The 27758-nt window shown below is 36.2% G+C and overlaps 1 protein-coding gene across 2 annotated transcripts in view; it reads left to right on the top strand.

The window, feature by feature from the left end:
* LNPEP (leucyl and cystinyl aminopeptidase) overlaps positions 1–27758 on the top strand; it is an 88040-nt gene that overhangs the window by 30865 nt on the left and 29417 nt on the right. For both annotated transcript variants that reach the window (XM_072736697.1, XM_072736696.1), the window contains exons 2-7: positions 3234–4074; positions 8457–8595; positions 9888–10019; positions 23500–23620; positions 24299–24453; positions 26342–26455. In XM_072736697.1, coding sequence (XP_072592798.1) covers positions 3234–4074; positions 8457–8595; positions 9888–10019; positions 23500–23620; positions 24299–24453; positions 26342–26455 — 1502 coding nt within the window. The remainder of the gene's footprint in view (positions 1–3233; positions 4075–8456; positions 8596–9887; positions 10020–23499; positions 23621–24298; positions 24454–26341; positions 26456–27758) is intronic.

Here is a 27758-nt window from a genome sequence, read left to right as displayed (position 1 = left end):
AAGATTTTCTAAAATAGGTTGGAAGTACAGTTTTCATAGATTACCTATAACAAGAGTGATTTACCCAGGTTTGATATATTTAATTTGATATTGTACACATATACTCAAAGTTTACCTCTAATCTGTAATAAATTACAGCAGAGGGGTCAATGTATTCTGTTTCTGAAAGATTAAAATTCTGCAGAGGTGTTAATCTGAATGGATGATAAATAATGAAAGTAAGGTATCTGACTAAACCCTTATCAGAAGATTTGAAGTAAATGAAATGCAGACAGGTGATATGGAGGTGGTCAGAGAGTAGGCTACTCCCTGGCTTTAAACAAGGCATTACTTAAAACATAGAAAAACAAAGTTCTAAAGGGATATGAATTCAAGAACAGATTACTCTGAATAAACTGAAATTATAGTTTAGAAATTCATTAAATAAAACCATACTTTGTGGACCTCCTTGTTGTCTTCATTAGGCCTAACATAGAACAAAACAGAGGGCAAATGCTAAAAGAACAGGGATCCCTGGGTGGCGCAGCGGTTTAGCGCCTGCCTTTGGCCCAGGGCGCGATCCTGGAGACCCGGGATCGAGTCCCACGTTGGGCTCCCGGTGCATGGAGCCTGCTTCTCCCTCTGCCTGTGTCTCTGCCTCTCTCTCTCTCTCTCTCTCTCTCTCTGTGACTATCATAAATAAATAAATTAATTAATTTAAAAAAATGCTAATAGAACATAATTTTCCGATATGCAACAACAAAAAGTCTGAAAAGGCCTTTTCGTATTTTGAAAAAGCAAATTAAGCAATTAATCTTCAGCACTGTCCCAGGACCAAAAACTACTATAGAATTTCTAACCATTAAGAATTCAGTAAGAGTTAAAAAAAAATTTTTAAGTTCAATTACAGCAATATTTACTCTATTAAAGAAGTAAATGACCCCCAAACACAGTAAAACTATCCAAAACAAAACAAAACTTTGTCATGAGAAGTAGAGGCAGGATCAGATGTTTAAGAGATTAAGTTCCTAAAGCAGGATATTGTAATCACTCTTCTTCCATTTGTAGGTCATTCACAGGAGGTGGGAAGATGGCAGCTTGCTAAACCCACACCTAGAATGTGATCAAAAGTTTTATGTAAAGAAAACTTATAGGGCAGCCTGGGTGACTCAGCGGTTTAGCACCGCCTTCAGCCCAGGGCATGCTCTTGGAGACCCGGGATCGAGTTCCACATCGGGGTCCCTGCGTGGAGCCTGCTTCTCCCTCTGCCTGTCTCTCTCTCTCTCTCTCTCACTCTCACTCTCATTGTCTTTCATGAATAAATAAATAAAATCTTATTTAAAAAACTAAACAAAACTTATAAAGTAGCATGGCTTGTGTGGAAGTTCAGGTTAGAGAGGAGGTAGGAAAAGATAACCTTGTTGGGGTTTCAGCTCCCCAAAGCAGAAAGAAGTGACATGCAGTAAAAAGAAAATTCGTTTTTTAAATGTAATAAATAAAAAGGAAAACAAGAAAATAACATTTCCTAATTAGCATTGTAGCAAGTTAACCTGGGTTATGGAATAACAAGTGTTCACCTGGTAGTCTGGGATGGAAGGGAGAAATGATGACATTGCAGGCAGGGGGAACAGGGAAAATAGGCATGTGGAGGATAGCTTGAAAGAGCAGTGTATCTTGTTCTCAGAAGAGTCAGCAGTTTGAGGTGGCCAGAGCGCACCCAGGAATGGGGTGTCTAACGCTGGCTGGGATCTGACCATAGAAAAGGCTGAGTGAGACCAGTGCTCTCAAGCTTATGTGTATGTAAATCACTAAGGATTTGTTAAAATTTAAATTAGGGAAATGAACTTGAGAGCCCGCTCTCAAGCTGCAATGTGATGCCTGTGCTCTGGTCCACAGAGCACACTTTGTAGCAAGACTAAGTTTTGTTCTGCTGATGATAAAATAATACTCTTAGCAACTTCATTGCCAAGTACAAAAGAAATAATTTAGTTATTCTTATTCTTAATGAATTAGTTGAGTAGGGGGTTGCAGTGTATTATGGAAATAATCTAAAATTTGGAATTAGATTTTTAGACCTGGGCTTCAGTATCAGGTTTGTGTCAAAACTGCTCTTTTATGAAGCTAAATTCACCCATTTCTCTTTTTTGTTTCCTAATGCCTAAAACAGTTATACTTGGCATTTATAGAATTGTTGTGAGGGTTAGAAATGATAATGTATGAAGTACCTTGAGGAAGGTTAATGGAGGTTTTAATTACCACATTTTTTAGATCCTTTAAAAGCTGAAATTCTGCTAGTCTTAAATAAAGAAGACAGGATCCTTGAGTGATCTTATCTTAGAAATTATTGATCTGTGTGCAATTTATTTACCCTTTTTACTTGTTTTCTCAGGAATTTTTGGCAAGTAGGAGAATATTGTTCTTTGTAGCTTATGAAACCTGCCACTACTACCCTAACACACGATCCACTTATACTCATGGTATACAGAATGGTTGTTACAGAGGGGGGAATATGTTGTGTTTCTGAATGCTCTGGAAGCATGAAATAATAGGTTGGATTGCAGTGGTATCTGGTTTTTATAGTTCTTTTGTCTTATTTTTAAGTGATTTCTTGATTATGGAAATTTTCTATAAAATTTGCCACTTTCAGTTTGCTGTAGAATAGGAACATCTCTGTTTCGGAAGTAAAAAAATAGCCCAGCCTGTTGCTTAGCTATCATTCAAGCCTATAAATGGACATACCAGTATGTGTTCCTCCCTAGGGAGAACCGGACTCAGCAGAGACCCACAAGTACTTCAGAAGCAGGTGTGAGGCCTTTAAGGCAGGAATTCTGGTGGTTCTGGTGACCAGACCCTGCAAGGGGGACATAGACTCTGGGTGGGCACACCTGTGATCCGTGAGGACTGGCACAGCAGTTCTAAACCTGGGCACTCTAAAGCTCAAGACAAGGACCCAGGCTGTTGGGCAACAGTATATTAAGGAAATTAGTGTCTAGTCTCGGCTGTCTCTTTTTCGATACTAGCTCGTTTGTTTAGCTTTATTGTTTCATGACTGTGGTAAACTTGTATTTTACGCTTGAGTTTTCTTAATGGATGACACAAGAAAATTATAAGCACCTTATTTAATTCAGTAGCTCTAAGATGGAAATAAGTCTTAGTGACAAATTTCTTAGATTCAATGTGGTTTTGCTAGTAGGCATTTTATGATGACATTTTCTTTTCTAACTCTGTACCTATCCTTATGTTTTGGTGTGTAGATTTGCTTCAGCTCCCCAGGAATATGATTGAAAACAGCATGTTTGAGGAAGAACCAGATGTGGTAGATTTAGCCAAAGAGCCCTGTTTACATCCGCTAGAGCCTGATGAGGTGGAGTATGAGCCCCGGGGTTCAAGATTGCTGGTGCGGGGTCTTGGCGAGCATGAGATGGATGAGGACGAAGAGGATTATGAGTCGTCTGCGAAACTGCTGGGCATGTCCTTCATGAACAGAAGCTCAGGCCTGCGGAACAGTGCGACCGGCTATAGGCCAAGCCCAGATGGGCCTTGCTCTGTACCCTCTGCCAGGACCATGGGGGTTTGTGTTTTCCTCATTGTGGTTGCCGTTTCTATAATCATGGTGATTTATCTTCTGCCCAGATGTACCTTTACCAAAGAAGGCTGCCATAAAAGAAACCAATCCATGGGAGTAATTCAGCCACTTGCAACAAATGGAAAGTTGTTTCCCTGGGCACAAGTCAGGCTTCCCACCACCATTATGCCACTACGCTATGAACTGAACCTACATCCAAACCTAACCTCGATGACATGCAGGGGTTCTGTGACAATTTCACTTCAGGCTCTTCAGGCCACATGGAATATCATTCTTCACAGTACAGGCCATAATATTTCAAGAGTGACCTTTATGTCAGCAGTTTCAAGTCAAGAAAAACAAGTTGAGATCTTGGAATACCCATTTCACGAACAAATTGCCATCGTTGCCCCCGAGGCCCTTCTTGAAGGACACAATTATAGCTTGAAGATAGAGTATTCAGCGAATATATCTAGTTCTTACTATGGGTTTTATGGAATCTCCTACACAGATGAAAGTAATGAGAAAAAGTATGTAGCCTTCTTAAATGATTCTATTTCTTTGCTCTGTGATGACTTATATAATATGGATTCCTTTGCCCACACTGGAGACATTAGCTGGATTTTTTCTTTCAACTTAGAAGGTTATATGCAAAATAGTAGGTGATTTGGAAGAAGATACTATTTCTGTCTTAGTCAAAGCCTTGAGCATCTATCATGCTCATATATATCATATATCATATGTCATGGTGGGACTTAGGCATGCCAATGGAAGGAAATGGGTAAAGATTATACCAGTTATATTCTCTAACACAAAATCTTAAGTTATTTTGAGCTTTTTGTATCTTAGATGAATGTAGTTTTCAGTCACCTTACAAGATCTCCATGGGATGTAAAGAAGAGTATGGATTATTTTTTAAGACCTATTTTCCTAATGTGCAGAGCTTTTAGGAAGTGCTTAGTGGGATGGAGAAAGGGGACAGAAAGAACTGTTGTATACCTAATGTATGTCATTTTTAGTGTCCTTAATATTTGCTATTCATGAAAAAGTCACTCTGTTTTGGATTTCTGATGGAATTTTTAAAAAAATCTAGGAGAGACTTAATTTGGTTTAAAAAAAAAAAGGTGATTCACAACATAAAAGTGTTCAGCTCCCTATTTAGACTGTGTATTTTTCACTTTAACCTTAGCATTCATAGTATCTAGTTTCAGTTTCTGGAAAGATGCAGTGCACACTGCATACAGGTTATTCTTCAGTAGCAATAATGTCATTTCTCTTATGTATATGAAATCCTTATGACATCTGTTTAATTTGATTGGCACATACACTCATATTACTTTGTAAGCCCATTTGTGAATTGCTGATGTTGGCCATTTGGCAAATGTGTGTTGGTGTACTGAGAAAATAGATGAATATTTTAAATCTATCTTAAGGAAATGGTTTGATCCTTCTTAAATGGAGAAAGACAAAGCAAGATTTATACACCTATTCAGATAAGTAATTTTTCTCTTTGCCTTTATTTAAGAAAAAAGTGGCATACTGGCTCTTGCATGAGATCTGATGTTAAAAGCAAATTTATAGTTCTGAGATGTGGCCATGGGCACTGCCAGAGGTGAACGTGACCCAGGACAGGCTCACACCCATTTCCTTTGTGGGTCTGTGTTTCTTTCCCTTTTACTTTCATGCTAATCTAAAACTAGAACTTTACCTTTTCAAATGTCACTATTAACAAAATAAAACTGCACTGTAATGCAGTAAACAGGATCCAAAAAAAAAAAAAAAGCAAATTTATTATTATAATGGTAGCTCATGGCTTCTTGGCTTTATTTCTCCCTTTATTTTCTGGCCTTCATTATCTCTAGGAATTATAGGAGGTACATAAAAACAGTGCAAACAAACCTTAAAAACAAATCCAGTAGTCATCTCTTCCAATTAGATTATTGCCCTTGGAGTCCCTTGGGCCTACTACTATATATAATGGAAGGAATAAATATATGGCAGATAACAGTGATTTGGGGTATGGTCACTTGTTGACTCTTGCCATGGGCTACCTCGAGTTGTGGAAAATGCTAGAAAAATAGAGAAGACAACTTCTTAAAAATAAGAAATAGAATATTGTTTAAAAAGTGTTTTTAAATCTATTAAAACAAAGTAATATGTGAAATTCTGCTGTTACAAAGCGTATATAAATCTGTTAACTTACCTGCTTCAGTAAAATGAATGCCCCTCATGATTGTATAGCTTAAGGGAAGATAAAAGTTGAGAAGGTTATTTATACCTTTCAAGATATGGGAAAACTATAATTCAAAGCAATTTTGGGGGTCTCTCTCCAACTTTTAATTTTGCATAGTTTTATTAGAGAAAGTTTTTGTATCCCCCCTCTGAAGTATAATAACTATATATACAGGTAGATAACATAATTAAGGGATGTGTTCCTTATTGATGGGAAAATCAGAGTATATGTGAATGTCAAACATGTATTTGTGGTAAGGGAATCTTACCTATGTCATCTAAGATGTAGAGCTGGTCAGTGAACCTGGAGTTCAGTCTGAAGGTGTTGATGATATACTTCAGGTTCTAGATAATAACAGATACTAGAAGAACTAGTAAACAAATTTAGGATGGGGATCTTTTTTTTCTTTGTCTTTCAGTTTCTTAGTCCCTTTTTCTTGAACTCTTCAAGTATCTTCTTAACTGGTCTCCTGGCCTCAAACCTTGCCACTGCTTTCTCTTTCTCTTGCTGCCATTCTTCCTCACTGTTGCCAGACTCCTATTTCTATATGTACACATCTAACCATGGTGGTCTTTGGTTTAAGATCCTTCAGTACTTCCTCTTTTCTAACAGGATTTAGTTCAAGATTCTTCCAGATTGGGCCCTTGTTTGTTTCACATCCCTCATCTGCCATAACAAACTTCATGTGCACTTTGCTGAATTCCAGTGATAATAATCGGCATTTACTGAGAACTGAAGTGCTAGAAACTCTTCCAGGCATTTTATATGTCTAATCTTTTGTCTTGTCAAACCCATTAAAAGGTGGATATTAATATTTTATTCATTTTACGGGTAATGAAGCAGAGGCACATAAAGTAAATCTAACATCTTACGGCTAGCAGGTAGCACAGGGGGACCTCAAAGGTCACTTTAACTTGGGACGCCATTCTTGACCACTATGATCTACTGCCTTCTTAGTTCACACCACTTTTTCATTTACCCATTGTTACTCTCAGTGGTTAGAATTCTCTAATTCTAGCTAATTCATGATTGTCTCCCGCGCTGTTGGCGGTAGTTCTCAAATTCCAGGTAGTATTTCTGAAAGCAAAGGAAGTCACTAATGAAAAGAATAAGCTTCTGGGTGTTCAGCATAGATAAGATAGATTATAAGTATCTTCAAGCAGCAGCCTTCTCAAAGAGACTTTTATGTAAGATAGTTATTATTGAATCCCTTTGAATAAAAATTTAAGATTTCCTTTGTCTTAGAACATTATGGTCCAGTTTTTATATAATAAAGTGTTGGTCTAAGTAGACTATATGCATATTATGGATATCATTAAACTTTATCCCCTGGTCTTTTGTGGCCTTCTTCCATAATTTTCTGTTAACTAGGTAAGAATTTGAGAGTGGAGTGAAGAAATTGAGTATTAACAACATATGTTTAAATTGTGTCTGTATGTTGATGGCTAACTTTTGTGCCATTTACTCCATAGAAACAATTACTTGGGCAAATCCTTATCAGGACAAAAGCACAATTTTAAGTGTGAATAAAGAGGACTGTCTTGCATTTATAATAAGCATCTGTGTTGGACTTTGTGACACACAAGTAGTTTTTATTTTGAATAGTCTTATTTGATTCTAAAAAAAAAAACCCTGAATGTTTGGCAGAGGATCCTACCTCGGTCCTAATTTAATAAATAAAGAAACTGAGGTGTATGTTACTGATTTGCCAGTCACATGGCTGGTAAAGTGCAGGGTTGGGGTTTTCTTCCAAATCACACTCTTTCCTGTGTATCTTTTAAAAGTGGAAACTAAGCCTTGAACAAGCAAGGACTTCCTGTCCAGAGGGGTGATTGTATACGTGCCATATTGACTAGTACCTGAACTATGCACAATAGGGCCACACTTGCTCTGATTATTCTAGGCTATCTTTGGATGATTTCCAAAATGGAGATCTGTTTCGTTGCTCTGCTTCACTTGAAAATCTGATTTTCTCCTCTTTTTCTTTTTATGCTTTTCTCCCAACTTTTAATTGAGGACTCTCATGGGGTTAAAATTTCATGTGTTGTTGCTGTGCTGTAGGAGAGGGAGGACATTTTTTTTTTTTTTTTATTCTGAAGATGGTAAAGGAAACCATCATACTACAGAGCACCTAGTTTTTTTAGTCTTCACAGAAGTGAAGTAGTAAATTTAAGATTTGGTGTTGTGAAGCCAGAGACTGTACAGATGGCCATTAATGACCACCCTTCATACTGACCTTCATCTGAAACCTTTTTAAGACCTTAATGGCTACCTTTGTGGCTTCATTTCCAGCCATTGTGGACGGCCACCTCCAGTCCCTGAGTATCCATTGCTCTGTCTTTCCTTGTGCTTCCCACTCTTTTTATAGTGTACCTTCTACCCTTCTCTGCCTTTTCAAATAACCCTCATTTTTAAAGACTGTCTTCAAATTTTATTACCAGCTTCCATACAGTGTCTTAACTGCTAGTCAGAATTTGTTTCCTACCCTTTGTTTCCACTGCTTTATTGTCAATATTAATGACATGGTTTGCAGCCTGACAGGTATGCCTCTCCCAGTTGATTACAGATCCTTTAATGACTGGGATTGTACCAGGTTTATCTTAGTATCCCTAGTACTTGGCAAGATACCTTCAATAGCAGGTGTTCAATAACTGTTGGATGAATTTGCATTTGTTTTAGGTACTTTGCAGCAACTCAGTTTGAACCCCTGGCAGCAAGATCTGCTTTTCCTTGTTTTGATGAACCAGGATTTAAAGCCACATTTATCATCAGGATCATAAGGGATGAGCAATATACTGCTTTATCAAATATGCCTAAGGTACTGTTCTGTTCCTTAATGTAAAATCTTTGAGTGCATCTCTTTCTTTTTTATGAATACTTGAATTCCTCTTTGTGATACTGTTGAGAATGATTAAAATCATATACATTCTTATTCTTTCTTAAAATGCTTAAAACTTAAATATATGTTGGAATTAATTGAGAAGTCAGCCCAAGGAGCAGTTGAAGAAAGAGAAAGACCTGCTGGATGTGGAATGCGTGGGCAGGAAATGTGAAGTATGTGCTTTATACTAAAGTTGTACAAATAGTAATACTATATGAACTAGTATTAAAGATCATGGTGGTATTTTCTGAGACATGGTGAATTCGCTATTCTAAATAGTGATACGTGTTAGTGTTGAATCATGATTGATTTTAGTGTTTATTGGTTATTGAAAAATCTATATTGTAACATGAAAGTTTTACAAGAACATGAACCTCTTTCTTGGATGTAAATTCTGTGTGGTAGGCAGTGGGGATAAAACCAAGCAGAATTGCTTTTATGCTAAACAGAACCTAGGGTTTTGTTTTTTTTTTCCTGACACAAGAGTCGCCATGTAGAACTGATAGGAGCCTCTCAGAACCCATGTGGTTAATAGAGAGGACCACCCACGTCTAACGGACTATGGAGTCAACCTTTGTTGGTAGGAGGGGTTGTGATCTGTCCTTAAACAGGGACATCACTTCAGTACTTCCACTCCTAGCCATACTCTTCACCCTTAATCTTCTTTTAAAAGAGGTGCCTCCTTGCCAAAAACATCTTAATTAATCATCAGAAAATCTTACAGGTTTGCCTGCATTCTCTCATCTTGTGTCTACTGCATACTTCTGTAGAGACTTACCACCTTTGATCCCACTAAGCTTTCTTAAGGTCGTCAACGTGGCATTTTAAAAAGCTGTTTCAGATCTGTCAGAGGGATACCCCACTATAGCTCCTTCTTCTGTATTTGTAGCAGTAGAGTGGAGTGGTCCTACATCATAAGGAAGGATTTTGGTGATATTTTAAAGGGGAGAAACAGAACCACTGATATTTACTATTTCTAAGTTACATTTATTTAAAATGGATCTTTTGAAACTAAAAATTCCTTTAAGATTTTCACGATGACGGATGATAGAACAGATTGAGAATAAGGGCCATGCTCTGTTTAGACTAGAGTCATGCTCTTGTCCTGAGAGATTAAAATGTGCCAGCATCTTCGCTACTTGTTTCCTATTTGAATTTTCAATTTCTTAGTTTGTTACTGTCATTTATTCCCATAGTTAACCTAGTTATCCTTTCCCCTTTGCTTGTAGAATTCATCAGTCATCATGGAAGATGGACTTGTTCAGGATGAGTTTTCTGAGAGTGTGAAAATGAGCACTTACCTGGTTGCATTCATTGTTGGGGAGTTGAAGAACCTGAGTCAGGATGTAAATGGAACCCTGGTATGTTGTTGTAGTAATTGTCTTGAAAACCTGTTTCACAGGAGGTTAAGAGCAATTCTTTAATGACTTCTGATAACTGCTTTATGAAGGAAAATGAGCTTTTAGATCACAACTCTGACATCTTATGCTAGAAATGTTACTTTTTATTTAGCTTTATTTACTTTTTCTTAATTGAATACCCAAAAGTCAATAATCTTCAAGTTCCCTTTAATTTTACTTCTATAAGAGAATTCCAGTAAGACAGTATATGTATAACAAAGCTTCTGTAACTGGGCTCTACAATATGGTGATCACTGGCTTTATGTAGTTTTTTACATTTAAATTAATTAAAATTAGATGACAGCATCGTGGCTGAATAAGGTGTCCCTCATTCATGTCCTTTTACCACAGCAACAGTAATTTGACATCTGTTCATGGACAAAAATGCCTTTCTGGAAACTATGGGATCCAACACCATATGCCAAAGAACTTGGGAGGAATCTTGCCCACCCATGCATCAGGTAGTAGCCATACAGACCACACTTCTGGCTGTGGACCCTATAGTGGCTTGTGAAACAGCTCTAGCCCACTTGGCCATGGTGTAGGAGCACCTTAAAAATACTGTCTTAGACAGTAATACCTGGATAAAATAGCCTTTGTGGAAGTCCATATTTCTAGCCAAAAAGTTCTGTAGTCTGTTTGAAAAAAAAAAGAAATGCAAGTTTGGATGCACTGGTGAGAGCAATTAGTAAAGACTGGAGGAAGTGTCTGCTGCTTAAGATGTGAAGACAATGATACAGAACGTCAAGAAACATGAAAAATCAAGAAAACTTGATGCCAGAGGCTCACAAGAATATTTGAGTAATTGATCCCAAAGACATGGAGATCTGTAATTTATCCAATAAAGAATTCAAAGTAGCTCTTGTAAGGAAACTTAATGAGCTACAAGAAAACACAAAAAGACAATTCAGTGGAATCAAGAAACAGTGCATAATGCGAAGTTTAACAGATACAGAAATAAAAAACTAAACAAATTTAGGGCTGCAAAAGTTAATGAATGGAATGAAAAGAGGGTAATAGAGAATATCTACAGCAGAACAGATGAAGCAGAACAAAGAATTTGTGACTTGGAAGACAGCAAAGTTGAGGGGCACCTGTGTGGCTCAGTTGGTTAAGTATGTAACTCAATTTCAGCACAGGTCATGATATCAGGGTCCTGGGATGGAGCTCTATGATGGGTTCCCCGTGGGCAGGAAGCCTGCTCGAGGATTCTCCCTCTCTCTCTGCCCCTTGCCCCCACTTGTGTGCTCCCCCTCCAAATAAGTAAATCTTAAAAAAAAAAAAAAAAGATAGGAAAGTTGATATTATCCAGACAGAGAACAAGTAAAAATGGAAGAAAAGAGTGAAGAAAGCCTATATGATTTATAGGATACCATCAGAGAAACAATTTGTAAATTACTGGAGTTCCAGAAGGAGAACAGAGGGAAGAGGAACAGAAAGTTTATTCAAAGAAGTAATGGCTGACAGCTGTCCAAATGTTGGGAGAAATTTGGATAATCAACTTCATGAAATTCACAGGTTACCAAACAAACAGCTTAAAGAGACACATGATAGTAAAACTGTCAAAAATCAAAAAGAATCTTAAAAGCAGGAAAAGAAAAGAAGCTTGTATCTTACAAGGGGTAAGTCTGTCAGTGGGCTTCTATGCAGAGATCTTAACAACCAAAAGAGAGTCAGATGATTCAAAATTCTGAAAGAAAAAACTGCTAGTCATAATACTCTTGTCTGACAAAGTTTACCTACAGTAAAAAAGGAAAGAAGTCTTTTGACTTATCCAGACAAAAGCTGAGGAGTCTTCCACCACTAGACTTCCTTTAAAAAGGGCTGAAAGGAGTGCTTCCAGCTGAAATAAAAGCATACTAATTTTGTGTATTTTTATATGTTGTGTATTTTTATAAAATACACAACACATTGGTAATGATAAGTATATAGCCAAATTCAGAATACTATAATATGGTGGTGTATGCATCCAATAGGATGCATAAAAAGCAGTTCCAAGAAGGATGTTTATTTTTTTAAGATTTATTTATTATTTATTTATGATAGACACAGAGAGGGAGAGAGGCAGAGACACAGGCAAAGGGAGAAGCAGGCTTCATGCCGGGAGCCTGACACGGGACTCGATCCCAGGACTCCAGGATTGCGCCCTGGGCCAAAGGCAGATGCCAGACGACTGAGCCACCCAGGGATCCCCAAGAAGGGTGTTTAGAGCAATAAATGCCTATGTTAAGAAAAAAGATTTCAAGTAAACAACCTGATTTTATACCTCAGAAAAAGAACAAACTAAACCCAAAGTTAGCAGAAGGAAGGAAATAACAAGGTCAGAGCACAAATAAATGAAAGAAATAACAGAGAAACAATAGAAAAGATCAGTGAAACTAGAGCTGTTTTTTTTTTTAAAGATAAAAATGACAGACCTTTAGCTAACTAGTCTAAGAAAAAACAAAAGTCAAAATTGGAAATGAAAGAGACATTGCAGTTGATACCACAGAAACAAAGGAACATAAGAGACTACTATGAACAATTATAGGCTAACAAATTGGATAATCTAGAAGAAATGGATAAATTCCTAGAAACCTACAGGCTACCAGACTGAATCATGAAGACATAAAAAATCTGAACAGATCAGTAATGAGTAAAGAGATTGAAGCAGAAATCAAAAACCTCCCAACAAAGAAAGTCCAGGATCATGTGGTCTCTCTGGTGAATTCTACCAAACATTAAAGAAAAATTAATGACAACTCTTCACAGACTATCTAAAAAATTGAAAAGGAGAGAATGTCTTCTTACTTTATGAGGTTATCATTACCCTCATATCAAAGCCAGATAAGGACATTACAAGAAAACTGTAGGCCAGTGTCCCTGATGAATATAGTTGCAGTAGATGTCTTTGCACAAAATTCTCAGCAAAATGTTAGTAAATTGAATTCAATAGCACATTAAAAGGATCATATACCATGATCAAAGGGGATTGAACACTGGGATACAAGATGGTTCAATATATGCAAATCTGTAAATGTGATACATCACATTAATACAATGAAAGATAAATAGCCCACGATCATCTCAATAGCTACAAGAAAAAGTATTTGACAAAGTATAGCTTCTTTTCCTGATAAAAACAAGGGCATACATCAAAATAATAAGGGCTGTATATAGCAAGCCCACAGCTAACAACTTACTCAACAGTGAAAGATTGAAGATCAGGAACAAGAAAAGGGTGCCCACTCTTACTACTCTTACTTAAAATAGTTCTTGAAATCTTAGCTAGAGTATTTAGATAAGAAAAAGAAATGGAAGACATTCAAATCAGAAAGGGAGAAGCAAAATTGTCTTTCTTTACAAATGATATGATCTTATGTATAGAAAATTGTAGACTCCACCAAAAAACTAGTTGAACTAATCAATGAATTTGGTAAAGTTGCAGGGTACAAATCATCATACAGAGGTCAATTGCATTCCCATATACTAACAATGAAATATCTAAAAAAGAAATAAAGCAAATCCCATTCACAATAGCATCAAAAACAATAAAATACCTAGGAATAAATTTAACCAAGGAGGTGAAATATCTATACACCAAAAACTAAGATTTTGTTGAAAGAAATTAAAGACAATATAAATGGAAAGATATCCCATGTTCATGGATCAGAAATACTAATATTGTTAAAATGTGCATACTACCCAAAGCCATCTATAGATTCAATGAAATTCCTATAAATATTTCAATGGCATTTTTCACAGAAATAGAAAAACAATACTAAAATTTGTATGGAACCACAGACCTTGAATATCTAGAGCAATCTTGAGAAAGATCAAAGCTGTCACACTTCCACAATTCAATCTATACTACAGAGCTATGGTAATCAAAACAGTATGAATACTAATTAAGAGAGAATAGCATAAAAACAGACATGTAGATCAAGGAACAGAATTAAGAACGCAGAAAAAAATGCATAAATGGTCAACTAATATTTGATAGGGAAGCTGAGAATAGTCAAGAAAGGATAGGCTCTTTAATAAATGGTGCTGGGGAAACTGGATAATCACATAAGAATATAAGATTAAAAATGGACCCTTATCTTACACCACTCAGAAAAATTAACTAAACATATTAAGGACTTAAACATAAGGTCTGAAGCTGTAAGACTTCTAGAAGAAAACTTGGGAAAACACTCCTTGACATTGTTCTTGGTAATGATCTCTTGTATATGACACCAGAAGTACAAGAAAAGCAAAAATCTGTAAGTGGGACTACATCAAACTAAAGAGCTTCTGTGTGGTTGGCTCAGTTGGTTAAATGTCTGCCTTCAGTTCAGACTGAAGGGCGTCTTGCTCATCATGGAGCCTGCTTCTCCTTCTCTCTCTGCCGCTCCCCCTATTCCCCTGCTTGTGTGCACTCTCTGTCAAATAAGTAAAATCCTTAAAAACAAACAAACAAAAAAACAGAAAACAAGGTTCTGCAAAGCAAAAGAAACATCAACAAAATGAAAAGGCAAAAGGCAGCCTAAAGAATTAGGGGATCCCTGGGTGGCGCAGCGGTTTGGCGCCTGCCTTTGGCCCAGGGCGCGATCCTGGAGACCCGGGATCGAATCCCACATCAGGCTCCCGGTGCATGGAGCCTGCTTCTCCCTCCGCCTGTGTCTCTGCCTCTCTCTCTCTCTCTGTGACTATCATAAATAAATAAAAAATTTTAAAAAAAATTAAAAAAAAAAGAATGATAGCAAGTATTTGCCGTATAGCTGATAAGGGATTACCATCCAAAATATAGGGCAGCTCAGGTGGCTTAGCGGTTTAGTGCCACCTTCAGCCCAGGGCATGATCCTGGAGACCCAGGATCGAGTCCCATGTCAGGCTTCCCTGCATGGAGCCTGCTTCTCCCTCTGCCTGTGTCTCTCAATGAATGAATGAATGAATGAATGGATGAATTAATAAATAAATCTTTACAAAATATATAAGGAACTCCTACAACTCAGTAAAAAATATATATAAACAATCTGATTTAAAAATAGACAAAGGAGGAGTGTCTGGCTGGCTAAGTCAGTATACAACTCTTGATCTTGGGGTTCTGAATTTGAGCTCCATATTGGGTGTAGAGAGTACTTAAAAATAAAACCTTAGATAAATGATAGGCAGAGAAACTGAACATTTTCCCAAAAGATGTAAAAGTGGCCGACAAGGATCTGAAAAGGTGCTCAGTATCACAATCACAAGGGAAATGGAAATCAAAACCTCAATGAGATATCATTTCACACCTGTTAGAATGACATGGTGTGATGCCGTTAAAAAGGTGAGAGTTAACAAATGTTGGCGAAGATGTGGAAGAAAGGGGAACCTTTGTGCACTGTTGGTGAGCTGTGTAAATTGATAAAGCCACTGTGGAAAGCAATATTGAGGTTCCTTAAAAAATTAAAAATAGGACTACCACATGATCCAAGATTCCCACTTCTGAGTATATATCCAAAGGAAATGTAATCAGGATCTCAAAGAGATAACTAAACTCCCACATCTGTTGTAGGATTATTCACAACAGCCAAAGTATGCAAACAACCTAAATGTCTGTCTGCAGATGTATGGAGAGAGAAATTATGGTATAAACGTAGTATGGATTATTATTTAGCCATGAGAGAGAAGGAAATTCTGACATTTGCAAAAATATGGATGGACCTGAAAGGCCTTAGGTTAAATGACATTAAGTCAGAGAAAAACAAAAGACTATATATATATATATATATATATATATATATATATATATATATATATATATATATCATCTCACTTATATGAGGAATCTAAGAAAACTGAACTTTTGGAGACTAGAATGGTTGGTTGCCAGGGTCTGAGGATGGAGGGAAATAGGGAAATGTTTGTCAAAGGGCATAAACTTCCAGTTATAAGTTTTGAGATCTAATATATAGCATCGTGATTGTAGTTACAATACTGTGTTATATGCTTGAAAGCTGCTGAAAGACTAGATCATAAAAGTTCTCATCACAAAAAAGAATTGGTAATGAGGTGGTGGAGGTGTTAACTAATATTACTGTGGTAATCATTTCACAATATAGAAGTGTATTAAAGCAACACATTACACATCTTAACCTTTCACAGTGTTGCATGTTAATTATTAAAGCTGCAAAAAATTAAATTTAAAATTTTCTACCTCAGTCTCAGTAGCCACATTTCTAGTGTTCTTGTGGCTAGTGGTTACCATATTGGATATCATGGATATTGAACATTCCCATTGATGCAGAAAATTTTATTGGACAGCACTAAATCTAAAACATTGTGCAGACTTAAGAGATAGTGTACGATTGCAATTACAAGATGAAGTACAGGTTATAAAAGTTAATTTAATCTTCCTTTTTTAAAAAGCAAGTCCAGATTGAGTTTTCTTCATCTTAGAGTTGTAAGATTGCTTAAAGGTACTGTGAATCTGTAATTTGTAAAAATTTATTATTCTGATTAGGCTCCTCTGCTTTTCTTTGTCATTAGTCCCTGTCTGTAAATGATTATTTGCTTGAATTTTATGCTTTTATTTCACAGTAGAGACCTAATAAAGTTAGTATTTTTATACACTGACAATAGAGCAGAAAAGGGTCTTTTTTAAACTGAAATGATTATTCCTCACAATAGAAAGAAGATACAATTTTTAAGTTTTTTTCATAGTTTTGATCACCCCAGGGAATATTTTTCACTCATTGAACACATTCAATTGGAGTTGGCTTTCCTTTCTAGATAAAGAGATTTATTTTAATCACATCATATTTAGATCTTGCTAATTAAAAAGGATATACTCTTCTCTTAGGAAGATTATCTTGTCTACCCCATAACTCTTAGATGTAAGGGCAGAGATAAGGATTATCTGGCTTTTCATCAGCAATAATACTGTATGCAATTATGCTCAACAGTAAAGGATGAGAACTATTCACGAAGTTTAAGTGTTCAAGGTTAGGTGTAGACTACGTAGTGCCCAAGTGCTCAAATGATTTACAGACGTTTTGCTTGAAAGAGTTTTTGTCAAGTCTAAAGCAAAGAATTTTTTAGAATCCTCTGTAAAGGATAATGAGATTGGTGCAAATCTTATAAAATTCAGTTAATTTTTCTTCAAGCGTCACCCCCCAGATTTAGCCCTTGATTTAGATGTTACAGTCTGGATGATATCCAAAAGGCTCAATCTAGGAGAGTCAGGTTTGCTTCCTCAGGACCCAGCTGAATACCATTCCTCTCCTTGAAGCAGTTCATTCTTTCCCCAGCTGGGATTAATCATTCCCTCTGTGATCTTTCATAGCACTTTAGTTACATCTCTGTTGTAGTTATCACACTCTTTGATATAAAACCCCCAGCACTTTTTATCGTCTCCTAGAATATATGCAGTCTTGGCTTTTTCTTTCTCCTCTGTCCCACTCTCCCTCCCTCTTCCTTCTTACTGCTAGGATTACATTCAAACTCAACATTCTGGTATTCAGGGCTGTCTTATAAATCCATCTGTATTTCTAATTGTTCCAGTGTGGATTCTTCTATCTAGCCAAGCTGGATTATTCATTGTTGAGATATATACCTTATTCTCTTGTATATAGAGGGGAACAGGGGAAATGGAGAGAAAGGGAAAGAGATTGAGACTGAGATTGAGAGAGAAGAATTTGGGGTGGCTATTTTTCTTTTAATTTACATGTTAGAGAACAACATGGTTAAACGTGGACTCTGGAGTCCCTCCTGTACAGCTTACTCGAATGTGTTCTTGGTCAGATTCCTCTGTAATCCTGTCTAAACCTCACCTTCTATAATAATAGTATATTGCCTATATTAGCCTTACCTCTCCAGGATTAAATACTAAAAATTTAGTGCCTGGGAGATAGTAATACACACACACACACACACACACACACACACAAAGTGCACTCTTTTTTTTTACCCATGTGCAAGAATATTGTGAACTTTCTTATATGTCTGTAAATATAAAATCATAACTTTTTTAATGCTACCCCATACCTGCATATTTCAAATGTGTTTTGAAAAAATTAGTGTTATGCTAATAAACAATTGTTTCATTAATTTTCTCTCTTTTTATTAGGATGAGGGAAGAATCTAACATGCATGGAGCTATACTCCATGCTGGCAGCTGTCTCAGGCTCCTCATTTATAAATATCTTTTCATTTCATAAACCACATGGGAGGGAAGCATTAATTCCATATGGCTGATGAAACTGTGTCTCAGGGAGTTTACATAATTGACCTAAGATTATATAGTAAATGATAGTATTGTACCGTCCACCACAATATGCTGCTGCTTATACCCAATGACATATATAACTTCTATATGTATGGGGACAGAAATTTAGACTTGAAGTCTAACAGGATTTTACTTACATTAAAATGTTGAAGTCTTTCAGATGTTTTCTATTTTTTAGTATTTGACAGTAGGCCTGTTTCACAAGATTCAGGAATAAGGCAGTAGTAGAGCTTTACTTAGTAATGTCAATCTTACCAAACAACTAAAAATGTCAAAGTTGACTGTAGATTATTAAACACACCCTCTTCAGTGATCAACATTACTAACACTGTTGAAGTTTTTAAAAAAGAGGAACATTTGTTTTTACCATTTTTGTCTGTTCTTCACTGTTCTTTACACCTCTGTCTGTTCAGCAACGCCAGAATTACCTAGAAAATTCTAGGTCAGTTTTGAAATACATTGCTTGGTTTGTCTTGAGGTTTTTGTTTTGTTTTTGCCATTGCCCTATTTGGTTTTTACCATAAACAGGTCTAATTTGTAGAATCAGAATGCATGGTAGTTGGTCAGATGTGGACACCATGTTGTAAGTTATAAGGTCTGAGTGCTAGTTGACTTCCATTTGGCAGTGTTTAGAGTGCTCTTATCAAATCCAGAACACTTCTGAAAGAAATTGAGGAAGACACAAAGAGATGGAAAAATATTCCATGCTCATGGATTGGCAGAATTAATATTGTAAAAATGTCAATGTTACCCAGGGCAATTTACACGTTTAATGCAATCCCTATCAAAATACCATGGACTTTCTTCAGAGAGTTAGAACAAATTATTTTAAGATTTGTGTGGAATCAGAAAAGACCCCGAATAGCCAGGGGAATTTTAAAAAAGAAAACCATAGCTGGGGGCATCACAATGCCAGATTTCAGGTTGTACTACAAAGCTGTGGTCATCAAGACAGTGTGGTACTGGCACAAAAACAGACACATAGATCAATGGAACAGAATAGAGAACCCAGAAGTGGACCCTGAAATGTATGGTCATCTAATATTCGATAAAGGAGGAAAGACTATCCATTGGAAGAAAGACAGTCTCTTCAATAAATGGTGCTGGGAAAATTGGACATCCACATGCAGAAGAATGAAACTGGACCACTCTCTTTCACCATATACAAAGATAAACTCAAAATGGATGAGAGATCTAAATGTGAGACAAGAGTCCATCAAAATCATAGAAGAGAACACAGGCAACACCCTCTTTGAACTCGGCCACAGTAACTTCTTGCAAGATACATCCACAAAGGCCAAAGAAACAAAAGCAAAAATGAACTATTGGGACTTCATCAAGATAAGAAGCTTTTGCACAGCAAAGGATACAGTCAACAAAACTAAAAGACAACCTACAGAATGGGAGAAGATATTTGCGAATGACATATCAGATAAAGGGCTAGTTTCCAAAATCTATAAAGAACTTATTAAACTCAACACCAAAGAAACAAACAATCCAATCATGAAATGGGCAAAAGACATGAAGAGAAACCTCACAGAGGAAGACATAGACATGGCCAACATGCACATGAGAAAATACTCCGCATCACTTGCCATCAGGGAAATACAAATCAAAACCACAATGAGATACCACCTCACACCAGTGAGAATGGGGAAAATTAACAAGGCAGGAAACAACAAATGTTGGAGAGGATGCGGAGAAAAGGGAACCCTCTTACACTGTTGGTGGGAATGTGAACTGGTGCAGCCACTCTGGAAAACTGTGTGGAGGTTCCTCAAAGAGTTAAAAATAGACCTGCCCTACGACCCAGCAATTACACTGTTGGGGATTTACCCCAAAGATTCAGATGCAATGAAACGTCGGGACACCTGCACCCCGATGTTTCTATCAGCAATGGCCACAATAGCCAAACTGTGGAAGGAGCCTCAGTGTCCATCGAAAGATGAATGGATAAAGAAGATGTGGTTTATGTATACAATGGAATATTACTCAGCAATTAGAAACGACAAATACCCACCATTTGCTTCAACGTGGATGGAACTGGAAGGTATTATGCTGAGTGAAATAAGTCAATCGGAGAAGGACAAACAGTGTATGTTCTCATTCATTTGGGGAATATGAATAATAGTGAAAGGGAATATAAAGGAAGGGAAAAGAAATGTTGGGAAATATCAGGAAGGGAGACAGAACATAAAGACTCCTAACTCGGGGAAACGAACTAGGGGTGGTGGAAGGGGAGGAGGGCGGGTGTTGGAGGGGAATGGGTGACGGGCACTGAGGTGGACACTTGACGGGATGAGCACTGGGTGTTTTTCTGTATGTTGGTAAATTGAACACCAATAAAAATTAATTAAAAAAAAATCCAGAATACTGGTCAAGACTTTCTTTTTTTTTTTTTTTTTTGGTTGAACTGGATTGCTCTGTTTCTTACTGCTTCTGTTGCACTTAAAAGAAGCTTGGTAATAATTACAATTACCAGATAACTTATCTCTAGTGAGAACTCCTAGCACATTGTCTTTTAAAGAAAAAAAAAATGAAGGAAGAGAAATACCAAACTACCTTTTTCCTAATCATGTATTCCAGAGATGGAACTAATCCCTTGATCAGATTTCAGTTTCATGTGAGCCTCTTTTTCCTCTAAGGAAAGGTGCTCATATGTAGAGACGGGAGTGGTCAAATGGTGTGTGTTGCAGAAGGATGTAGGAGGAGAAATCTGGGGGATATGTGTGGTATTTCTATTGGGATAGCTTCTTCTAGGTGATTGTGTTGACTGCAATATTAAGTATGTATTTCTGGTAAAAATAGAGATAATAAAGATTTGTCTCAAATTCCTAGTGATCTTCGTATAGATAATAAAGATTTGTCTCAAATTCCTGGTGATCTTCGTACCATTTACAATGGTAGTTAGAGATTGTAAAAGAATATGTCAGGATTTTTTTGTCTTTTGCCCACTAACATTGACTTCAGAGGGAGAAAGATGCAGGAACTCCACCTGTCAGTGGAATTAGCTTATATAGTTCCTTTGGCAGATGGTGACTGAATTCAATCAACTGTGGTCACAGCCCTTTACCAAGAGAGCTGCAGATGGTAGATGCTAGGCTAGTGAAGTACACTTGGCCGCCTGAAGTGGGAGATTAAATTTCTTTCATAATTCCCTTAGAAAGCAGCATAGTTTTAAGTGACAAACTCCAGTCCTAGATACCTTATTCTTCCGGGTAACTGTTGGCACAAATGCTCCACTCACACATATTTTGCCACTTTCCTGTTGGACTATGTTTTTAATAATGATGACAATTACCATTTATTGAACACTTACATCGTGTCATGTACTGGTTTAAGTTCTATCTGTATATATTAGCTCATTTAATATTCCCAGGAACCCGGTGAGTATAGCAGTTACTTTAATCACCTTTTTAATAATAAAGAGATTGAGGTTATTAACCAACCTCTCAAGGTCACACAACTAGCAGAAATTTGTTTTTTGTTTACTTAATTTTTTTTTTTTTGCTTTTCATTTTTTATGTCATGGTACCTCTGTATTTTTATAATTAACTGTAGATTAAAGCCCCACATAAAGACAATTATGACTGAAATCTGTTTGACCTTTTAGAAATTGTTGATAATTTTTTAGTCCTTTAATGAGGGAATAAATTAGAGTTCACCAGTGCATTTTCTCCAAGTAATGACTTACTCAGTAAGTCTCCATTTCCCACCAATTGAGATTTTTTTTTTGAAGTTTTTATTTTCTATGTTTTGTCCATTTCTCACATTCCCAGGTGAGTATAGAGGGCTTTTTTTTTTTTTTCCAGTCAACTGGAAAACAATGTATAATGCTTTTTAAAATCATTGCTTTTCATAGAATTGCTTAAATTTTGCCTTTTGATACTTACTGAATGTTATTTATTATTTTTATTATTTTATTTAAAGATTTTATTTATTTATTCATGAGAGACACAGAGAAACAGACAGGCAGGGAGCCCAATGTGGGACTTGATCCTGGACTCCGGGATCAAGCCCTGAGCCAGAGGCAGACACTCAACTGCTGAGCCACCCAGGCGTCCCTGAATAAGTTGTTTGTAGTTAGTCACAACTTATGGGTTTAACTTATGCCCTTAGTCAGAAAAAGAGAGAAAAAAGTTGCAATTTAAATGACCTGGGCGATCATATCCGCCTTCCCCCTTAGTGAGCATGTACCTGGGCACTGGGCAATGGGAATAGGAATCTGTTATCCCCATAGTTGGTTTTAGTTACTCTGTGCCACTCATTGAGTGTTTGATTCTGTTTGGTATGATTATTTTTTATACAACATGATCCATGAAAACAAGCCAACAACTGGAAAAAAGTAAGCTCTCCCAAGGCTGGAAGAAAAGCAGGCTGTGCCACATTTACTGAAAGAGGATGCATTGGTCTGTAATTTCAACAAATGTGTAATTTCTGCCTTGAGTGTTTGCTTCAGAATAAACTTCCTTATGTGACTTCTCTGTATTAGGTGCCTGGTTTTGTTTGTTTGTTTGTTTTTTGTAAGAATTAATTTATTTGACAGAGAGAGAGCATAGTAGCAGGGAAAACAGCAGAGGGAGAGGAAGAGGGAGAAGCAGACTCCACTGAGCAAGGAGCCCAATGTGGGGCTCTGTCCCAGAACCCTGGGATCATGACCTGAGCTGAAGGCAGATGCTTAACTGAGCCACCCAGGCACTCCTTGGATGCCTGTTTGATGCCCAGCACTGTAATAGGTGCTAAAAAGATGAAAATTTGCTTTGCCCTTCAAATACTTCAGTTTTGATAGCTCATCGGTAAAGAAGGGCAACTTTAGGTAATGGATCATAAAATTAATAGGCCAAAGCTTATGTTTTGCCATAATATGACCCAAAATAGTTTATTTGGGATGTTATTTAACTTAAAAAAAATCAGTAAGTTTTTGAATGTAGTTCTATGTGTGCTAAATTTTCCAGGGGCTAAAAGAATTAGAAGTAAGAGTTTGTATCCTATAAAATTTCATAAAAACTCTTTCAGTTCTCACATATGCTTCAACAGTATTCATCTGAATATCATGCCATTTTGGTTGTACTTGTCTTTACACTTCACATCATATATGTGTGTGTGTGTATGTGTGTGTGTATATCTATATCTATATCTATATCTATATCTATATCTATATCTATATCTATATCTATATCTATATCTATGTATATATATGTTTTCTTTTAGGTTTCTGTATATGCTGTACCAGAAAAGATTGGTCAAGTTCACTATGCCTTGGAAACAACTGTGAAGCTTCTTGAATTCTATCAAAACTACTTTGAAATTCAATACCCACTTAAGAAATTGGGTAAGAATCAAACAATGCCTGACTTTTATTACCATTATAACCTAGATTCATTTTGCAAATGTTTTTTAGAAAGAACATTTGCCAAAGTTATTTTAAAACTAAAAAATTCAAAAAATTTTTAAATTGTCTATATTTGTTAAGATTATTCAGATTCCATAAAAGCATCTGAATGTGGAGCTTAAAGCATTTAGAAGTTTAAGAGGCTGTTACTAGGGCTTATACAGGTGCTGTGTAAGTGGGAATTTGCTTAGGGCTTAGTCTGGAGTTTGACTAATTCTAACCTCCTAAGAAATTCCTGATTCAAATAACAAAAACTGAGTATTGGGAACTCAGGAAAGCAAGAGTATTTCAGAGCTGTTTAGTGTGGAGCTAGCTAGTTAGAATGTCAGACCTGCACCTTATCCTCCTTGCTCTAGAAAGTTGATTCATTGTGAAGGAATTAGGTTTCTCTTGCTTTGCTAAGTGACAGAGGAACAGTGACTCTACAGGGATGGTTCAAGTCTTTCTCAACTGACCAATAGGTAGGGAACATACAAGACTAGAATAGGGTTCCATTTGCGGAGTATGAAATGAACTCCCTGCCTCTTGATTCACAATGATAAACGAGTCGGTAAAATTTTTATTTAGGAAGTGCTTTACATGAAGGCTAGTTGATCATTTCTTTCTTCTTATGTCCAGATTTGGTGGCTATTCCTGACTTTGAAGCAGGAGCAATGGAAAATTGGGGTTTGCTCACTTTCCGAGAAGAGACACTTCTGTATGACAATAACACTTCTTCTGTGGCAGACAGAAAACTGGTTACTAAAATCATTGCTCATGAACTATCCCATCAGGTATTACAAGACTATTATATTTTATATCTCTATTTTATATTGTAGAGTTTTAGAATAGAATTAGATGCTTATAAAAACTCAGCTTTTTATTGTAGTATCACCTTTTTTCCATAATAAAATGGTGTTTTCTAACACAAACTTGATTTTCTTTTTTTTTTTTTCACAAACTTGATTTTCAAATGAAAATGCTATCTAATATTTGCATAGGATTTTACTGTTTATAAAGAATTTTTACATCTGTTCTCACATTTACATTTATAACTGCTCTGAGATATGTGATAATCCCATTTTACAGATGTGGAAACTGAGACTCAGTAGAAGTAAATAAACGAGTTACCCACAGTCACACAGTTAATAATTGGCAGCACTGAGCCTTGAAGAGCCACTGTCTCCTCAGGATCTCTCTCTCTCTGTACTTTCTTGCCCTCTGATAATAGAGAGCTATTTCACCTCTGACAGATGCCACCAGCTCAGTATAACTTTGTGGTGGAGCAAGCCTTCCCCTAAATTTCACTTTCCTCACAACTTTTGATCTGTAGTTGACAGGATTAGATTTTTGTTTTCTTCCCCTGCTCAAACTGCGTTGTAAATTTAGGAGAGAAAGAAGGAGAAGAAGAAGGAAAACTATGTGGGTACGTGAACCTCTTGCCTCTTTCCCCAACACCTTGACTTTCTTTTCTTTTTCTTTTTCTTTTTCTTTTTCTTTTTCCTTTTCTTTTTTTGTTGTTTTTTTTTTTTTGTTGTTTTTTTTTTTTGTTCTTTGCCTCAGCAAAGAACAGTGTTGGGCATAGTTTGGGGGTTATCATGCATGATGGAAGGAGGATGTGGAAGAGGAGTAGCACATACTCCAGTCGGTTTGCTCCCTGTCTCAAACACCATATGTATGCCCCTGTAGAGCCCTTGTGAAGACTTCTTAACAGGCTGGTATATAAAGCACCTACTTATTGACAGTTATGGTTTTAGGCATGTAGCCAACTTGTCCTTTAGGGATGTCCTCTGGGTCTGTTTTCCCTGGGGCCACCCAGCACCACTTCTCTGTTACTTTTTTAAAACTTAAAAATCATATTCCTCTGAAACAAGTTTTAAGATAATAGCTTTGAAAAACATGTTCTTGTCATTCTCCAAAGTATTTTGTTTTGATACCTAGTAGCCTTATTATTTTGCTGCTGGTTTGAGATGAGTCCCAGGCCACACTGAATTGCATACTCTGTTACCCACCACTCTCCATTTCAGGGATTTTTGAGATATATTTTTTTTTAAGAGTCTCCTATCATTGCTTTAATTCTTACTATTATATCATAGAAGAAGACATTTAAAGATCTTTCTGATTTCCTTTATGTACATGACAACTTTCTTAAAGGAAAGTTACTTGCATTCTGTTTTGAATCATGATCTATTGTCCTCAGCTCTGTTGACTGAGGAGAAACATGAAACATGGGCTCTGTAGAGAGATCTGTTACATACAAGTTTATTTTTTAGTTGTCATGGATGGTTGTAGATAGAATGGAAATAATCTTACTAACTTGATATTAGAAGGTAGAAGAATTTCATCATCTAGGAAATAACACTTTTAATGAAGTAACTAAAAAATGTTTTTGTTTACCTAGTAAACAGTGTGTGCATTAATTTGATAAATATGCTGATTGTGTTTCTTGCATGTTTTCCCATTCACCAAGGCGAAAATGTTAACATTTTCATTTTAGAGTAAATGTATACAAATTTTCTTGTAAGTCGTTAATTTGAATATAGTTTGTTTCAACAAATACCTGTATTTTTAAGTAATTATAACCTAGTTATAGGTGATTAATTTGACAATTCAATTATTAAAAAATTCTTAAGAGTGTAAATGTTATATTGGTTACTGGTTTGTTTGTTTTTCCCCCCACAGTGGTTTGGTAATCTGGTAACAATGAAGTGGTGGAATGATCTGTGGCTAAATGAAGGGTTTGCTACTTTCATGGAATATTTCTCTTTGGAAAAAATATTCAAAGAGCTCTCCAGTGTAAGTACAGCATTTGTTACATGTACTGTCATATTTACCATGTATTTTCTAGACATTTGGAGAAACAAAAATGTTTCTAGAAAGATATAATAAAATTGAAACTTGTTACTGATATGTTCTACCTCTTGAGATTTGACAGTGATAATTAAGCTTTTATTTATTGATATGTTTTATTGAAAGTTGAAATTAAGTGAAATTATGTTTTGTTAGGATGGACATTTTGAATCACTTTGCTACATTTTATTTTTAATAGATGTGGCCCTTCTCTTTGAAGGAGTTTAGATAAAGTTGAAAAGCCTTTTTTACAAAACAAAACTTTTTATCCTTTGTATAAAAAGAGAAAAAAAATTAAGACATTTGTAGTACTATCTCTCTGTTATCACTGTGATCATTCTTGTGACAGATTGATACAGACAGTAATTTGCCCTGTTAAAGTAAACACCATATTTTGTACCCTTTTCAAAGACTTAGGACATCATTCTGACATAGAGAGCATAATAATGTTACTGAGTTATTAGTCTCTCTGGAAATGTTTCCTATCCTTAGAAGTATTTGAATATACCAGGCTGTGGTATGATAGGTATTACCAAATAATCCAAGCAAGAGGTAGTAAAGTATAAATAAAGATCCCATTCAACCCTAAAATTCTGTGACTTTCTATTAAATACATGATTCAAAAAAATAAATAAATAAATAAATAAATACATGATTCAAGACTGCTTCAACATAGGGATACACTTAAGAGCTTCCAGTTTGAAATTTTTGTGTAACACCCGTTCAAAAACTTACGGTGGGTAGAAGGAACTCATTTTTAGCTAGAATACTAAGCAAAGTATTCTAAATCTATGTTACTTAATTAAGCAATGAGATACACAGTTTCACCACTTGGTGGTGCCCAGAATGTTTAAAACCTTTTAATGTATATTCTAGGGGAGCTTGTCTGCTGAACTATGAAAGAATTCTACTTAAGTGTTATATTTTATTTCAAATGAACTTCAGTTAAGAGAAATGTATATTAATAAAGAAACATGGATAATAAATCAGCTTAAGGACCAGTTTTTATTTTTGCTTTTTAATTTCAGATATTATTTAAAATATACACTAACCATTTTAGAATATTTACTTTGAATATCTATCTGGATTTGGCACATTTGGTTGCTTCAATAATAGATTCTTAATTTATCCTTAGGCAGTGGCTTCAGAAACCATGTTTTTCATGTGGCTAGGAGGTTTATTTCTTTTTTTAAATGTTAGGAATATGAACGAAAGTTGCTCTGTTCCTACATTTTCAAAAGCTTATTTT

This window comes from Vulpes vulpes, chromosome 14, assembly GCF_048418805.1.
Source record: "Vulpes vulpes isolate BD-2025 chromosome 14, VulVul3, whole genome shotgun sequence".
Lineage (NCBI taxonomy): Eukaryota > Metazoa > Chordata > Mammalia > Carnivora > Canidae > Vulpes > Vulpes vulpes.
The sequence above is the reverse complement of the archived record's forward strand: the minus strand, read 5'-3'. Positions and strand labels throughout refer to the sequence as shown.